The following is an 18,416-nucleotide window of genomic DNA, read 5'->3' on the forward strand; positions in this document are numbered from 1 at the left end:
AGAGAACAGCCTGCTCCCTTCCTGAGCAACTCCTCAGCAGTCCACCAGGACAGTAAGTAAATGGTGTGCACCCTCAGGGTTATGGAGACTTTTGTTTTGTTCACCTGCCTCTTTTTGCACCTGCTTCTGCCTCCCTTCTGTTACTCTGACTCTCCTGAGCAGTGGTGCAGTGAGGATCCCACTGCAGGGACACTGCCAAAGCCACTGCTGCCCTCAGCTCTTGTCCTCAGCAGCTTTTCCAGGGGTAAGAGCTGACAGCTCTCACAAAAACCAACTTTCTCTGCTTCTCTGTGAGAGTCAGTGAAGAACTGGTGGTATCTTTACCCTCTTCAGCAAGCAGAAATTGAGAGGATGAACTCTTCATGTTCATTATATTACACTATGCAGTTAAGACTTTCAGACTACAGCACTTGGTGGATCAGTGTTAAAACATAAATGAAGCTTCAGTCAGCAAAGCCATCATGTTATGGAAACTGCTTGTTTCAAGTCATAACTTGCAGTGAAACTTCCTCAGCAAAAGCACTCAAGAGTCCAGCACAAAGGGCACAGAAGACACCTCACCACATCCCCAACCAAGAGCTGGGCTGTCACACAGATCTGCTCTGCACCTCTGCTGCAGAAACACATTTATGCAAAGTTATTTAAAAGGAAGTCTAAAAGCAGGAAAGTCCTGCTGCAATGAGTCAAAAATTAATTATTAGTTTGTCAGGCTTGCTGCAGTTCAAGCACCTTTCAATGGCCTAGAGCCAGGTTATGATTTTGGGGGCACACAGATGGGATGTCGAGCTGTTCCCTATCAGGGTGGAAAACTATTTCTGATTATTCTCACTTTGAGCTTCAGAAACAAACTGGAGTATTTAGAAATCTGACCACATTGGATAAATTTTGTCTCTGCACACCTGTATCAGAGTACAAGCTAGTTATAGAGGCACATGAAGAGAGGCCCTGCAGAGTCTGGGCTGCCATTTGGCAGACAGCAAGATGGCAGTCAGCAGGAAAGCCAAGCAGGTACAAGCCTGAAAACATGTAAGCTGGAAGTCTGAATACTTCGTCTCAAATGAGATGTGGACTTGTTTGAGAAAGACCATAGTAAAAAAAGGCTTATTTAGAAGGGAAGAGAGGAGCAGGTGCAAAAACATCTTTAAAAAATCCAGGTAACAACAGATTCAGAAACTGCTTCATTATATCTACAGCCTGTAATGCTGGGCTTGCTCTCAGTGCCAAGAACCAGAGCTATCACCAAACCTCCTCATAGAAGCCACAGTGTCACCAAAATCAGGCAAAACCAAGCAGACAAAAATCTGTTTAAAAACTGCATCTTGATGTGGTGTGCTATCACTTCAAGTCCAGGCCTGGGATATCAAGGGGTTTTTTTCCCATTCAAGACCCTGGGCAAAAGAAATCTGCTTTCTGCACCATTTGAGAGTACTAAGACATAGGGCATGACAACACACTTCCTATTGAAACTGCAACAAGTAGTCTTAAAAATAATGGAACAGATGTTTCAGATCCCTAATTCACTGTATGCAGCTAACTATACAAGAATGGCTTAAAAGAAAATAAATAATAATATGAAGAATTATGCAGAGACAGTAAGAGCACCATATTACTTTTTTTCATGGAAGCCACATTCCTCAAGCAGCTCTTTCAGCAGACATACATGGCATCACTGCAATCCCTCTCTTTCTTTTACACCCTCTAACCACACAATTCCTTATTTACTGATTACTTCTCATTGTCTGTTCCACTTGGCCCTATTAAAAAGTTTTAAATCCTTTCATATTAAGTGCTTCATCCTACTTTATTAGGTGGGTGGAATGATTTGTTAGGAATATTGTATTTCCACAGAGCAAACCCAAGTCCAGTTAGCTAAACAGCATATAATCTTAGAAGGGTGCCTTCAGGTGCTTCTCTAATATATATAAATTAATATAAATAAATTAATGAACTAATTCACAGAGCAGCAGGACTTGTTTTAAGGAGTCAATGTAGGCAACAGGCAGAGGGGAAATGAAAAAAACCAAGTGATGTGGCTCTTCAGGATAACACCATCAGTTCTCAGTAAAGGTGCAAGCAGAACTGAAACCAGATCCCATCCAATTTCCTATCTCATACATGAGATGTACAAGATTAGACATGAACAAACTTGTTTCTTTCACCTAACTCAAACCCTGGATGAGTTTGAATCTCCCACCTTCAAAAAGCAAAGATGCAGTCACTGTGGGATTCATCTCCATACCTTTTCACTCTGTCTTCCCTCATGCCCTCCTCTGAGATTCTTGTCAAAGGCCACACCAAAGACCATCTCAAGGCCCAGCACTTCCACAATCACAAATCATCACCTAATGAGGGCTTAGGGGTTTTTCCCTTGAACATGCAAAGGGTAGTAGGAGAACAATCCTTCAGTAGGACAGACCAGTATCTATTAATCTAAAAATTAAAGCAGCACATGCCAAAAAGAAGTTACTTGGTGCCCAGACACAACCAGTTCACATCTCTACAGCAAAACCAACAGAAACCACGACCCTCAGATATGTGACACAGATGCATCTCACTGAAAGCCTCTGAAAGTAGCTGTGCTACAAATATTTATCTTACTCTGTCTCATTCAATTCCGTAAATTATCTACAGAAAACTGCAACTATCCTGTAGCCAAACCAGAATAACTCTGAAAAACCACCTTGGTCTACAATCCAAAAAAACATTTACTTTTAAACTGAGCTAAGTGTACATAGATTTTCTTTTCCACCAAGCTCAGCTAGCAGATTTCACCCTTGAAACAGCTGAGACACGTTCACACATTACATTCAGCTGAAAGTAATTTAGGCAGTTATCAAGTGATTCCTGTAATAAGAAGGCTTTAAACTAATTGTAGTTAAATGACTAACTTTCTATTTCTTACTGCTTCCAACAATGGAGAAAAATCACTCATCACACAGACAAGTCCTTGCAGCAGCTCTGGTTAAGTCTCTCATGTGCAGCACATTTCAAAGCAGCTGTGAGAACTGTGACCCACACAGCTGCCTAACAGGGCAGCAAAGGGACAAGTCTCAAGACAAGAGCCAGACCACCTCATAAGATGACTTCTGGCAGCAGATGCTCCCAATGAGTTTACAGAAGGCCTGCTAGCCATCTCAGTAAGTGTAACATAGTTTACAGGCTGCCAGCCAAAAGAATCACTCATTTCATGCATTTGTGTAGGAACTTCATTACCAGTTGAACACATAAATACTGGATTCACATTTAAGTTATGTCCAAAGAACTGTTCTCAGCGGAAGGACTGAAATCTGAAAGTCCTTTAAGATCCTATGCTTGGATTTTCAGACTGATTGCAGTTTTTAAACACAAAGCTGCCAGCACAGACCCCAGTTCTTGCTACTGATTTGAGTCCTGACTTCCCTATTAGAGTGACTGACACTAAACCTTTTCACTATACAAAGGATGTTGCAGTACTTCAATGTTAACTGTATCAACAACTTCACTGGAACTCCTCTGAATACTCGAACTGAAGTCATCAATCATAACAAAGACCCTCAGCTCTCCTTGAGAAATCTGGTGGCAACTTCAACCAACACACACACTTTGTTACCAAGTTTTAACATATTCTTGATTTCACTTTCTGTCCAGTGTCTCACAAGAGATGTGAGGCATGTAGGTATCTATCCTGTGCCTCACAAGACATAATCACTAACTCCAAGCACGGGTGACCATGCTTGCAGCTGCTATACATTAGACCTCTGGCATTTCCAGACTGCCCATTTGTGTGCAGAGTACTCGAGGCTTTCTGCACAAACTCATCTGTAATGAAAATATTGAACAGTCAGCACATGACCAAAGCCAAGTTCTAGGACATTTATGTTTGTGAGTCTATTATTAAGCTACACACGCCTCCCATAATCATAGGTGTTAACACTGTTTTTCTCCTTCCCTTCCAGTTTTAAAACAAAAGGGCAAGGCTGACTGCATAAGGTATTTCAAAGCTGCAGAAGGGAAAGTTGCATTACACTGAAAGATTTTAGTAAGAGCTAAATACTGTCACTCTCTGCTTCTGTGTGGATGCAAAATTAAGACCAACATTTTTCAGAAGCACATAATCCTTTTGGTCTAAAAAAACCCATTGATGTTCAAAATGTAAGACAACAACTAACTATGATTGTCATACTGTCTTTGGCAGTCTGACTTTCTGGGAATAACAAACTGACAGCAGGTCAGTAACAGCATTCTCACATTTTGCTAAGTAAGTTTTGTCTTTCACAAAACAGATGTCATAGACAGAAGAGCATTTATAACTATTTCAGGGACAGCAGAAGACTATATTAGCTCATTCTCTCTGCTGGAATCCTCTCTCACCACCTATGCTTTCATTGATTTCTCTACAGCATTCCTACTTCTGTGAAAGAATTCTTTAATATTTACAAACAGGTCCCCTTATTGCCACTACTCGAGCAGCAAAATACTGCAATTAAATAACCTTTACCTAAGCCCCAGATTTTGTTTCCTTCAAGATTCAGATCATTGGACTACCGAGTGCTGTCCCTCAAGACACACAGACAAAATGGAGTCATAATGAGTCTAAATGGGTTGGTTCTCAGATTATCATTTAAGCTTTGATTCACTTTCTCTTCCCCTATTTGCTCTGTTCTGGTTAACATCGAGATCAGAATGTAAAAACATCACCAAACTCTTGCACCAAAACCCCATGTGACAGGGAGAGCCTCCCTGTTTTACCTTTAGAAGAATACTGGTATTTGTGCAAGGGAAAGCAGAGCTGCCCTTCAGTTTGCCAACCACCATCACCCCTGGGACCCCCTCAGACTTCCTCACCCACAGGCAGTTATTGACAGCTGAGCAGTTCCACAAAGCCTTTTGTGAAAAAAGGGTGAGGTTGAGGTACAAGTGAATGATGGGGGCACGTCTGCAAGGTTTGGCTTTTCTGATCACTCACTGAAAAGGCTTCAACCCAGAGCTGCAATTAACTAACTCAAACTGGAGTCAAGAGAGCAAGGGGAAAGAGAAAGCTGAATGTTTCAAAAAACACACTTGTGACAACTTTCTGTACAGAAGACACTTGCACAGACAGTACATATGCACGGACAGTACATATGTTTACAGGGGTAAATTGCAGGTGGCATTTTTCTTCTTTACCAGAGGCAACATTTGCCTTGAACATTCACCTTGAAATTACCATTGTTTCAAGTCAAGTTTCTATGTCATTACTGCTGAATAACTTAGTCAAGTATACAATTAATCCATGTCACCAATGCAGTTAATCTGCAAAACACTGAAGCCATTTAACCCAGTACTTTTAAAAGGAGGAAGAGGTAAGAGACAACAGCAATTATTAGACTTCCAGTAACCAGAAGACAAAGCCTCTTAGTCAGAGGCAAATAAAGGAGAGGAAGCCAGGGAGATAAGATGCAGACCCCTAGGGACAAGCAGCCAGAGAGAAGGAGCCCAGTCAAGAATTCTGATGAATGCTCTTAAGGGGGTTCTCTCTTATCTGTTTGAGTTCTCACAAGTGTTTACAGACTGCTCTTTCAGTCTCCAGAATTCTGGCTACTAATCTTCATCTCCTTCTTTATTTTTAAGAATGAGGATAAAAGAATGAACTATTTTTCTAATATCCCATGCCCTTATTTTTACAGTCTCTTCTTACTGAGAGCAGAGTTTTCCTGTTACATTCATTCACTACTAACAGACCCACAGGCCTAATGGAACAATAACATTGTTTCTGCATTTTTCAAGTTCTTACAAACTCCCCAAACCCCGCCAATATGGATTGTATAGTTCTCCAAGGCTACAAATTAAATTTCTAAACATTTCCCCAGCACCAATAAAGAAAACCAAGTGCCACAGCATGAGACAGCTGTGAGCAGTACTGGAGGACTCACACTCCTGCTGATTTGGCAGCTCTGCACCTCCTTATATCCAAACCACCTTTACATCCTTCTCTGCCACGAGGAAAATGCACAAGACAGCCCTGCTTATCCCCCGTTGGACCACCCCTTTTCCATCTGCTTCACATCCCCCTGCTCCAACACACATACACACAACATACAGGATTTCTTCCTGGTCCTTAAGCTGAACTAAAGCAAGGAGCAGAGACAAGCCTCTTCCTCATCCTCACACACATTTGTCAGAACAAGTCCCTTTGTCTTAGAAGTCTGTCAAAGTGTCTGGCAGCTCCTCTTGCACAACACAACAATGCTGCTTTAACTCATTTCAATGACAGTCTTCCACAAGAGCTGTTATTAGTTTTCTCTCAAAGCCACTCCTTCAGCTCATCTGATTACCTTTTCTTAATACATTTCACACTAAATGGAAACAAGATGTAACTATGAATGAATTTCCAAGATCAATAATTCATAAGATCTACTGACACAGATTAGCCAGAATTTGCTGTGGACATGATAATCTTCGACTAAGAAAACCAAACCAAAAACCAAAAAAAAAACAAACCAAACAACCCACAAGAAGCTGTGCAGAGAAGGCACCTACCCAGCCTCAGATGACAGATCATATTGCAGGCTATGAATCACAATAAATTTCAAAAGCATCCCATTGAGCAAGTGTATCAAAACTAAGTCCCTCCATAAATAGTTTTGTAAAATTGCTGAAAGATTACAATCATTCACATTTGCACAGAACTTCCTATTAGGAAATAACCAGAATTTTAGAAATCATTACAAACTTGCACTACGTTTGTAAAGCCAGTTGTACTTTGTGAATCTGAACTAATTCAACACAGATCACAAGCTCTCCTTTTTCTGCTGATGTGCAGAAAATCTTTGCTTTAGATTGTGTGTTGCCTTTCATGTAAAGGGCTATAAAGGTTTCCCACAGAGCACTAACACATAACTGCATGAGGAAGGTGTAAGATTTGAATGACAAACTACAGAACTGACAAGAATATGAAGCCAAATCTCTTTACTTTCACATGCAGCCTTAACCAAGTGATTTTGTTTCCTTCTCTGAGGGTTATCTTTTATGAGGGAAACATGCAACAGTGTTCAGGTGCACCTGAGAACCACCAGTACTCAGGCATTAACTGGTTAACAAAGAGACTCATAAATAGAAAATAATATGTTTACAAGAGACGTCTTTTGATCAACTGTTCTCCCAAAACAGACAGACCATGCAGCACAGCTGCAACTTGTCAGTGAGGCCTGTCTGTAATTTTCAAAAGGTAAGGCAGTTCTGTGCTTTTTGGTTGTACAGATATTCACCTTTTTTCAGAGCACTTAAACTACCACCCTTTTAAACTATGTGGCAGGTATTAACATTTTAAGAGAAGTTATCAGCTATGGATCAGTGCTGTATTCCAATTCTTGGCATCAGACTGTTCAGTTATCAATGCAGCATTCTGAAGACCACCCTATCAGCAGCATTAACTATTTGAACAAAAATCAATTAGGCTTTCCCAGCAACCACAGCACTAATGGGAAGGGCATCTTTTTTTCAGGTGTTTGCCTGAAACACTGATTATGCAAGCTACAACTTAAGTTGTTATTAGAAGCTCATTAGTACCACCGGAGTACGAGCGATTAATGCGGAGCGCAGCGTTCAGGGGAAGGGCAAACACACTCAGGGGAGGGAATGAAAGCTGAAGTGAAAAGTGGCTGAGCAAAAGTGGTATAGTCAGAGTGCAGGAACTGTCCTGTTAATAAATTGCTTTACATTCCATTTCTCAGGTCTTTTTCCCGAAAAGATTACCAGCAGCTCCTGGAGCCACACGTGCAGAGGCTGAGCACGGAGCGCTCGAACAAAGCCCCTGAGCTGCGCGCAGAGCTGTGTGTCAAGGGACATTTGGGAGCCTGTAGATGGCAAGCAGCAGGGCACAAAAAATAAGGAAAAAGCCCCGAAGCGAGCCGCCAGCACTGCCCGGGCCACAGGAGTTGGTAGGGGCGGGCTCGGCAGCACCAGCGCCAGGCACCCGCCGGACCGTTTCAACGGCCTGCACGGAGCTAGACCCCACACACCACCCGGAGAACCCTTGCCGGGACCGCCCCGCCCCTCCGCACCGGCAGAGGTTGCGGGTCCCGGCCGGGCACACCGCTCCCTGCGGCTGCCACCCTGGGGGCCGGGCGGGCTGCGGCTCTGAGGGGCCCCGCCGTGAGGGGGCAGCGGCGGCGGCGCGGGGCCCCCAGCGCCCAACCGGCCCTGGCGGTGCTGAGGTGCAGAGCGGCCACCGCCGCCGGGCCGAGCCGAGCCCCCAAGCCGCCGCCGCCGTCCCCCCGCCCGCATCCCGGTGGTCCGGGAAGAGGCACGGAGCAGCTCACTCACCTCCCGGCTCGCTGCGAGGCTGCCTCCCCCTGCATCACTTCCGGGGCTGAAGCAGTCAGCTGGCAGCAGCGCCTCGCGCCGCACTGTGACGTAGGCCGCGTCCCGACGCCACACGCAGGGTGAGGGCAACGGGCCGCCGTCTCCCGCGCCCACCGAAGCGGTGGGGGGGGGGACGGACACACACGGGGTTTAACGGGGCGGAACTGCCGCACAAAGGCGGGGAGTGAGACCTCGGCGTGCTCCTTCCTGAAGGTAAAACGGGGGAGTAAAGGGCGGACGAGTCCACGCGCAGGGAAGGCGGAGGGGAGGGGAGAGAATGGGGATTTAAGGGCGGGGGTTGGTTACCCCCTCCGCCTCACGAGTTGGTTCCTTCCGAATGCGGGGGCAGTGCCACCCCGGCCGCCAGGGGGCAGGAGGGCTCTCGCGCCTGCAGCGCCCCCCGGCGGCCGGGCGGGTCCCGGCAGTGAGGGGGAGGAGGGCGGCCAGCGCCATCTTAGCAGAGCAGGGCCCGGGCCCACGGCCACCCCACTGCCACCCTGCCACCCACCCCCCTGCCACCCACAGGGCCACAGCCACCCCACTGCCACTCACAGGGCCACAGCCACCCCGGGCCGTGGCCTGTGCCGGGGCGGTCGCCTTGCTGGCCAGCCAGTCCCCCTTCCCTGGCTGCAGGCATGGCTGTGGGAGGGCTCCTGGCCCAGGTGTTGTGGAGGAGGCTCTGTGTGTGATCAGCCCTGAGCCTCTCACCTGTGCCTGCAATTGCTGCTGGCCCGGAGATTGTGTCTGAGGGGGGTCCTCCCATCCCCTCACCATCATGTCTGAGGGTTCTCTCCTCACAGAAATCAGGAGAAGGCTCTGGGGCAGGCAGAGCAGCACTTTCCCTGCTGCTGTGATCCTCAGCCCTGGTGCTTTCTGTGAGGCAGGAGGCCCCAGAACCCATCCATGCACAGTTCAGAAGCATCAAGTGCGAATACTGTGTGAGGCTTTGTTCCAAAGCTCCCAAATTTGAATGGGATTTACAGACTTGATTTAAAATATTAAAAAGTCTTTTTGGTAAATGCCCTGCTATATTTCCCAGAAGTGACTAAAAATTGTTATCTGTCAATGTCCTGAGATCAAAGCGCTTGGAAGTTGAATTGAGGGTTCATAAACACAGATTTAAGTTACCCACAGAATGAAGGAAGAAAGGGGGTAGGGAGAATTGCTTCTCTGCTAGCATTAATATTTGTAACTGTTCTTAAGTTTAGGAGCAGTTACAAGGCTGGGAAATATTTCTACTCATGCATCCAGTTGCATTTGGCTTAAAGCCAATGTATGAATAAGGTGCATAAATACATACTGGGTCTTGTGTCCATGGTGCTGTATTTCTTCATGCTTTTGTATTATATAAGTAAGGCCATGCAAGGATAGCTGAGGCTTCATTTTCTCTGCTATATTTGTTGCACTGCATTTAAACCTCTTTCTCTGCTTGTAACTAATAGAGAAAAAAACACAAAGGAGGAGAAAATGGTTCTAAATGTATGAAAGCAAGAGTGACAGGGTTGCAAAATACTAGAGACAAGTTCATATTGCTTTAGAGTTTACGTGGACACTGCATGCTTTTCAGATAAGAAATATGTAAAGACAATTTTCTTGTCCCTCCCCCCCTCTACATTTCTGTTCTTCCCGAGGCTACTATGGCACAGGAGGCACTCCCAAAGCAAGTGTTTGTATGTCCTACTAAAATCAGATGGTGCCTCATCCACCTCAGACTAAGAGGATGAAAGCTGTGATCAAAAGGGACTAGTTAAGGGTTTTCACTTTCATTTATTCAAATGAAGAGAATGTTGTAGAAGCCTAATTTTTTGCAATTTCACTTACGTGAAATTACATAGGAAAACCAGTGATAAAATCCAAGTCCTTGCTTTTACTATTTGATTATATTCTCTTTGCAAGCAGTTTCCCTTATTTGATCAAAACACTGCTCCATATGTAAAAGAAAGCTTAAAAGAGATCCCAGTTCTGTCAGAAATACAAAGCACAAATAGAATGTCAAGTTCTCATCCCAGCTGATGAGCAGTGTAAGTACAAAGACTTAGGGAGGCTGGTTCAGAGGTGTCGATCAGTGTTGCAGATCAGGATTTCAGATCACTTCAATTTGCCAGCAAAAAGATAGTGGTATGACAAAATCTAAACCCCTGTGAATGTCAGATACCATTATTGAGTAACTTGGTTCAGGAACTTGGTTCTTTTTATAACAAATCTTCATAGAAATATGGTTGCAGCTTGTGGAGATGTGGTATTTGCATATGATGGAAGTTTTACTATGATTTTGTTTTGGCTGAATCTTAAATAAAATAAAATTTTTTAAAAAAGGATGAATGTTCAATCAAGAAGGACGTTTTCACTTTGCCAGGTACACACTGCAGCCACATGGGCTGGGTGTTTGCAGTTAGTAGCTGTCACAGGCCGGTAAGTAAAAGAACATAGAATGATTAGACTTCGACATTTAGTATCACTGGAAGGCATCTGACCTGCCCAGCTTCTCACAGAAGTCTGTGACCCTTTCTCTTCTCCCTGTGCCACAGGAACTCAATGTTTCAGTTGTTGTACCTCAAGGAAACAATAGGCCAAATTCATTGCTGCCTTAAGAACCGAGCTCATTTTGGCAGATTTGCACAAAAGATGAATATGGATCACTGGCCTGGAGTTGCTAGGGATAGCTGTGAAAGGAATGATTGATTATCTGTTGCATTAGCAGCAGGAGAGAGACTGCAGGTCACTCTTTAGCTAAGAGGTATAATTTAGCTGTTGAGGAACAAAAAAGCCAGATAGGTGCAGGGGTTTTTGCATCTCTTTAAACAAGCCAAAGAGTGAATTTGAAAAGATGTGCTACAGACTGTCAGACAAGCCGAAGCTGTTCCATACTATAATGTTGATACACTATGCTTTTGATTTATGTTATTTATTTCCATAACAGAAATGTGGTCATAGCTTGATTCACAAGTCAATCAGCCCAGCAGTTTGTCATTGTGTCTTTAGGACTCCTTGCCAGTAGCAAACCAGCTGCTCCTAAATAAAACATTTTACATCTGAGAAACTGAAAGCTGCTTTTCCAAATTATTTCACGCAGAGTTCCACCATCTCCTCCCCTAAGAAAACATGGCTTCAGCATCAGCATGAAGTGTATGCTACTAATGTGTGCCCTAGCTAGCTGTAAAAAGAAGAAATCTATTGTTTTAAAATAGCCCTTTTTCCACCACAGGCTATTACTTTCACCCTGTGTTTCATAAAATCCTCTATGTACTTGCTGCTGGCAGATTTTGTGTTTAAAGTGAGTAGCAAATACCTAACGTAAAAGAAAGGATGAAACAAAATAGACTTACAAGCAGACAGGAGAGTGCTGGACATGTTCTTAGCCAAGGATCCCACCACTGGATGTAATTTGGGTGCTCATCGGTCCTCATGCAGATTGCCTTCTTTCCTAACTTTGCTTGGACAGTGCACTACTGGGAACACTAACTGACCATCTAGGTGAACCATCTAAAAATCCAAAGAAATGCCTATTTGTGTCCTGAAAGAAAAATTCATTATTACATTTTATAAAGGATTATTTGTTTTAATTACCAGTGAAAAAAGTATGCATCTTCATCAGGCAGTAACTCATTAACTGCTCAAGCCTCCTTTGCAAGTTTGGATACAATGGGATTTTTCATGTGGTTGATCTGAACGTTGATAACAGGGGTTTGCATGGAGATCAAAAGAATGATACAGCCCCACATTGTCAGAGCTCTGCCAGAGCTTCCAGCAAATGCTTATTTGGAAGGCAACGCTTGGCTTCCCTCCAAAGGCTTAATAAAACAATCAGCTCAAACCCAGCCTGCAGCCCACAGCTTTTGCCATTGATAGGTTTGTGCTCACAGACCTGCCTCTGACCTCTCCCAGTTTGTTTTGTTGCAGCAAACACCTGACATTTGCTCACCTAATTCAATAGCCCTGCACTGACTGACACAAACGCCTGTGGTTAACCTCTGTGGGCTGCATTCTGCAACGAAATGAAGGGTGGTAGAAGTTAAACAATGGGTGTGACTACCACAAGATGAGTGTTAGTGGGAAAGTGGTGTAACATCCACTTAGCATTCCAGAGATGTGAAATGTAATTATGATTTAAATGCCAGAGATGTAAGTTTCAAGATGAGTAACTACAAGGACACGAAAGCCTCCCTTCTTTTCTATCCTACTCAGAATCATTTTCCACACCCACAAAATCAACCCAAGTAGTGTCACTTGACAAAATTACACCTGATACACAACTGGTACTGTCACTTATATTTCTGTCAGTGCAGGACCTGTTTATATCAACAAAAAAATTTCCAATCTCATTTACAACATCTTAAATTGGAATTAATTTTGCTCTAGGTGAAATTATTCCTAATTTACACTCCCACTCAGATCAGAGTCTGACTCAGGCTTTGAATTTGGTTCTGTTTGCTCTCATCCTTTCCTGTGATAGAAGGGGGTCCTGTGCTCCTCTTATGACTCCTCATACCCTCATTTTGTGTATTCGCAGAAATGGTTTATGAGCAGGTCTGTAATGTTAGTGCTGACTATCTGAGCATATCTGAGGAACAGATATGAAAAGCTGCTTAATGTCTTTCACACCATCTAGCACATATGGGAAGGAGAATAATCATACCTGGGGGGAAGGGGCTATGCAGTTCTGTATCAATTCCCAACACCAAGAAATTAAAGGAAAAAAATAGGTTCTAGGTGGGAAAGCAGAAGCAATTAATGGAGAAAAAGCTTGTTAGTTCTAAACTTTTAAAAAAAACCAACTCTAGAAGCAGATTCTTGGTATGGTTAAAATTCAAAAGCAAAAGGTGTGGTTACAGCTGTGTCCCAGCTTGTGGCCTTGGAAGTTGTTTGTGTAGATCAGAATTTAAAGCTGAACATTTTTTCTCCCAACATTCCTCTTATTTTCTTTATGGATTACATGAAAACCTAAGGTGAAAGTCTCTAAAGCAGTACTACCTTTCTTTGGCTGTTAGCAAGGTACAAAAGAATATTTCCAGCTCCACCAGAGGTGACACCTTCAAATAAAAGCAGAAGGGTGAGGCCAGGAGGGGTTCTGGGTGAGGACATGATTTGGGACTCAGCTCGTGCTATGTCAGCCCTTGTAATTGAACTGTTTAATTTCTGTACAAAATATGTTTTTGAGAGAGAGAAGCAATGATTTTTCAGATACACATACAGGTGTATGACTAATTTTATTGCCTGAAATGGAGCAGCAGAATGGGTAAAGTGAAACATTTATTCAGAAGTGTTTGGCAAGCTATTTTATTGTGGATATTTGTTTTCTATAAATACCATAAACTTTTACTAGAAATACTTCCTACTGAGTAGGAATAATCACTTTAATAAAAGAGATGATTCCTTAAACATTTTAAAATATGAATAACAAAATATCTTCACAGAATAAGAGAAAAACGGTTTGATGTCTCTGCTTCTTAAGATCACAAGACAAAAAAGGCCAGGATTTGAGAGTCTGGGATTTTTTAGCAGAAGAAACTATGGGCCAAATCTTTTCTTCAGGTTAACAGTCAGTACCTGACTTCGAGAAGGGAAAGTGTGGAAATGTCTAAAGCCCCAGGGGGACAGTACTGAAACATTAGTAGAGCTGCTGTGGTGGAGGCAGCCACTTGGGATTTCGGTTCAAAACCCTCTTCTTCTCTCCACAGTAAGAGGAATTGCCACAGACTGTCAGGGAGCTGAGCCATAGCCACATCACCAACCATTCCTCAGGAGTCTGAGTGCCTGCTTGAGGCAGGAGCTTTTCCTGGATCATCGAGGGAGAGAGCTCTCCCTCCTAAGGGCAGGACAAGCTCTCTCAAGTGCCCTGCTCCAAACTGCCCTCCAGAGGAACTATTCCAGTCCACAGGCCTGACTTCAAGGTCGATTCAGACACCATAACTACAGCTCCAAGTTGAAAAATGCAAGATAATATCTTGTCCCTGACACTTACTCCTCACTACATCCATGTGCTTCACAGTGCTGCTGAATATTCCTTTTGGGTAGTAAGGTATTTTCAACATATGAGGCATCTCTAAAGCAGGAGTCATTCTTTCATTTCTGCAAATCTGATCCATGTCAGAAGTGTTGTAATTTGAGCATTAGATTAATCTGAGGGATAGCTGTGGTCTGACATGCAATGTTGTCACCACTTAGAGGATAAAATACTCACGTCCATAAAAAAAAAAAAACAGGGTTGAATTCTTGATTTCTGACAAAGATTCTTATCACACTTGGAGATTGAATAAGTGGGCTCAGCAGGTACCCAGCTCTCTGAAAATCAAGACATTCAGGACTTTCTTAATCCACTGCTAGTCTGCCCCAACTGCAGTGCTCAGATAAAACAGCTTTCATCACCTTTTCATCACGGTGAACTCCAGCTGAATCATTACTACATAAGGTAGTGGTATCACAAAGAAGCTTTTCAGCCTCTGAAACGTGTATGTTTTTTCAGCAAGACTGCAGTGGTTTTATCATGTCTTTTACTCTCAGATTTCAAGATGCTTTGCAAAGATAGGGTCAGCATTGGTACAATTTCACTGGAAGGGGGATGCTCAGAGTTTCGGTGACTTGCCCAACATTTGTTGCAAAACAGAAGTGAAACACAACCTGGGCATTCTTGCACCAGGCTTGTGATTCAGCAAACCATTAAAGCAAGAGCTTAACTTCAAGCAAGAGCTCAAGCTGTCTGAAATGAGACAGATTTAAGTATCAGTTCAAATACTTTGCTGGACTGAGTCTTCAGCTTTCAACAGCTAATAATTGTTTACAGCTATTTCAGTTCTTTTCATATAGCTCAGCATAACTTTAGGTGGTGGAAATATTTTTAAAACTAATTATGTGAAAAAACTGTACTGCTTGCTGGCCTTTTAGCAACTCAAATGCCCATCTATGTGCTTGGGGTTTCATGTTGGTTTTTTTAGATGACACCAGTTACTCGACAAGAAGTTCTTCGTCTTTACCGCAAGATATTCCGAATAGCCAAAAAATGGGAGTCAGCATCAGGACAGACAGAAGAAACTATTAAAGAGAAAGAGTACATTAAAAATGAAGCCAAAACATTATTCCGAAAAAACAAAAATGTAAGTGTCCTTGGAAGTTTTGAATTTTTGAATTATTGTTGCTCTTTGCTCTGCCTCAAAGATTGGATGCTAGGATTCGATTTCCCATGTATTCAGATTATATTTTAAATTTCACCCCTGAAATAATAATAAGAAACCTCTAACCATAAAAATGAAATTCCATCAATTCCAGCAATACTGCCTATGTAATTGAAGCAGCTTTAGATCATTTAGAAAGCTAGCTAAGTGGATCATTATTCATGCAATGGCAAACAGCTCAGTAGCTTCTTATACTTCTTTCTCTCTTTTCAAAGCAACAACCACTGGCACTTCCTTTAAAAGAAGCAGTTTATATTTTTTTGTTAAGGAAGAAATTTCAACCCCCTTTTAAAAGGAGCCATACAGACTCTATGGTAATCAAAGGTCCTTCTTGTAATTGAAGATCACAATGCTTATGTATATCCCATTTTGGACTGGGACTAAAATCAGGTGATGCAAAATCAAAAATGTAATTCATATCACAATTCACGCCACGTTTCGGACTTCAAAGGGAGTTTCTGGACAGGATGATAATAGAACATGGAGTAAGGAATCTCTTCCTTTTCTTCTCTAGCTGCCTTGCAGAGTGAGCTAGAGAAATGGGTGAGCATGTTTTTTCCATGGGTATATCTGCATGTGCATTTTCTTCTTACAGAAAAAATACCAGGTTTGAGTAAAAACCTCCTTCTACAGCCTCAGTCAAGACAGCTTCTGAGCCTTAACATCCAGTGCTGTCAAGCCCAGAACTGTTGAGTAAAGGCAAATACTAATCTTACCTTTTATGGATGTGGAAAATACTATCATTGTATCCTTGGGACTGCCAAAACAAAAAAGCTTAAGGAAGTCATGTGGCTGTGCATCACTTACAGTTGAACTTCCAATTGTAATTGCTGTACTTGTATAAAACATTTGTTTGTATGATCCTAGGTAACAGACCCAGAGCTGATTAAACAGTGCATAGAAGAATGTGAAGCAAGAATAGAAATTGGACTTCACTATAGCATCCCCTACCCAAGACCTGTGAGTATAAATCTAGTCATAAAGTCTTCAGCTATACCCACTTAGCTCTCACTGACCAATAAAACCCAAAGTTCAATCAGTGTCACCTCAATGCATTTTTAGATAGGTTGATATTTAAATGTTATGTTAATCAGAACCAAATAAGACAAATGTATAATAACATTTCTCCATCTATCTTATTTCACTGTAAGGTGGCTAATTTCTTCTCAGTATGAGGAGTCAAAATCTAAATGGAGTTTCATGAGCTGAACTCCTAAGGCTGGTGATTATTTAGGCAGTCTTGACTGACCAATTCATCATACTGTGTAGAAAAAGACAGTAATGGGATCAAATCTTCTAATCACTCCAGAATAAAAGAGAAAGAGAGAATAAAAATACATAATTCTATCTGTCACAGATACAAAAATGTTCATAGCTTACATTACTGGTAACTGTTCTCCCGTTCATAAATCAGGTCTTTTAAAACACTTGCCTAAGCCAATACTTCTTTTGTCCTGTTCCTAGAAACTGAGAGAAATAGAGAAAAAATTTCCTAGAGAAAAATGTCCAAGGTCACTGAAATGCTGGAAGTTGCAGCAACATCTATTGCACCATTTAATATAGCTTCCTCACTGCCCAGCTGACTTCCTCTCTACTCCTGCTGGTTAGTTTACATTTTCACACCTACAGTTTCCTTAGTAAGGCAGTCATGGTCAAAATTAAATTCTATCTTCATCAAATGCTTACTTAGATAGAATATGGTCACTGCTAGCATCTGTCTCACATACAGCTTTTTCTTCACTATACAGAAAAACAATATACATCTGTCAAACAATGCTCCTAGAAATGGGCTTAAAAATTTTATAGTGGCTTCAAAATCCCAAAGGATCAGTTTTAGAGCAGCTCTCTCACACAATGGATGATTGTTATTTTTCAGATTCTAGAAATCTCTATTGCTGCTTTATTCAGTGCTTTTACTACTACTTGCACCTAAACAGCTATCTCACAGGATGACAGCCTCAGCAGCAATGACATCTGACTGCTCACACCTACATTTTTCAGTTACTTCAGGGGGATATAGCTGCACAACTCCCACCAACAGCTTTATGAAACGTAAAGACTTTGCCAATCAAAGAAAAAGCCTGTCAACTCTTGAGTCAATGACATTGACTGTGCATTTTAATATGGTATATATAATCCTGACAATAAGAAGGCAGTCTTTCAATACATGCAGCCTGAGGTTATTTTGTGTCTTGCTAGCTAGGTATGAATAAGGTACACAGGGATTTAAGACATCTACTCAGGAATTTTTAAGGTTTTCTAGACTTTACTGTTATGAAACTTTGTCAGCAGTACTATTTCAACAAATATTTTATCATTATAGTATATCCAGCTACAAAACAAGATTACTAAAGCCTAAAATATATATGATTTTAATAAACAGAACATTTAGAGCCTTAAAGTCACACCACTAATCACTCCTCAGAGAGCACATCTCCTAGAAATCCAATAACCTGGTTTGAGTCAGTACAGTGGCCCTACCTCGAGTGTGAAGAAATTATCTAAAACTCAGTGAAATCTGCATAAATCCCTTCTTTTTCTTGAAGCTTCTCACTTTGCACCTAACTGGTGGGATTTTCTTTTCCAGATCCATTTGCCTCCTATGGGTCTTGCCCACAAACAAGGACGTACGTTGCGACAGCAGGAAAAGTTAAGGAAGATTTCCAAGCCAATATACCTGAAATCCCATGATGAAGTTTCATAACCCATCATTTAAGCTCTGATGTGTTTATATAATTTAAGATCTGGACTTTCATCCAGGTGATTTGTGTGCATAACTCTGAATGAAGCTGTTTTGGTCACTTGTTCACATATTTCCTGAGGCTAAAAAACTCAGTGATGCATTGCACATGATGGATAAGGTTGCTCTGCTATTTATTACCTTTGAATCACTGACTCATCAATAAAAGTAACACTTTTTAAGGA

The 18,416-nt window shown here is 42.2% G+C and overlaps 2 protein-coding genes across 6 annotated transcripts in view; one reads left to right on the top strand and one right to left on the bottom strand.

Moving 5' to 3' along the window:
- The window catches only part of DCUN1D3 (defective in cullin neddylation 1 domain containing 3), a 23,862-nt gene extending 15,503 nt beyond the window's left edge, over positions 1-8,359 (bottom strand). For all 3 annotated transcript variants that reach the window (XR_003988151.1, XR_003988150.1, XM_030459517.1), the window contains exon 1: positions 8,284-8,359. The gene's annotated coding sequence lies outside the window, so the exon portion shown is untranslated. The remainder of the gene's footprint in view (positions 1-8,283) is intronic.
- Positions 8,323-18,416, top strand: LYRM1 (LYR motif containing 1). Of its 3 annotated transcripts, XM_030459519.1 has the most exons (5): positions 8,428-8,535; positions 14,001-14,213; positions 15,255-15,413; positions 16,359-16,451; positions 18,079-18,416. In XM_030459519.1, exons 3-5 carry the CDS (start codon positions 15,255-15,257, stop codon positions 18,193-18,195), a joined length of 369 nt encoding a protein of 122 aa, XP_030315379.1. In that variant the 5' UTR covers positions 8,428-8,535; positions 14,001-14,213; the 3' UTR covers positions 18,196-18,416. The 3 variants fall into 3 exon arrangements, with proteins under 3 accessions (XP_030315380.1, XP_030315378.1, XP_030315379.1); XM_030459520.1 differs by lacking the exons at positions 8,428-8,535; positions 14,001-14,213 and adding an exon at positions 8,323-8,402; XM_030459518.1 differs by lacking the exon at positions 14,001-14,213 and having other exon boundaries at positions 8,394-8,535.

The sequence above is a fragment of the Calypte anna genome, chromosome 14 (assembly GCF_003957555.1).
Source record: "Calypte anna isolate BGI_N300 chromosome 14, bCalAnn1_v1.p, whole genome shotgun sequence".
Taxonomy (NCBI): Eukaryota; Metazoa; Chordata; class Aves; order Apodiformes; family Trochilidae; genus Calypte; species Calypte anna.

What these genes read in the sequence shown, in the direction of transcription:
- LYRM1 (XM_030459520.1), top strand. Translation starts at nt 15,255, where the DNA reads ATGACACCAGTTACTCGACAAGAAGTTCTTCGTCTTTACCGCAAGATA. An exon ending in TATTCCGAAAAAACAAAAAT is followed by an intron (nt 15,414 to 16,358) that starts GTAAGTGTCCTT and finishes GTATGATCCTAG; the next exon opens with GTAACAGACCCAGAGCTGAT. An exon ending in GCATCCCCTACCCAAGACCT is followed by an intron (nt 16,452 to 18,078) that starts GTGAGTATAAAT and finishes TTTCTTTTCCAG; the next exon opens with ATCCATTTGCCTCCTATGGG.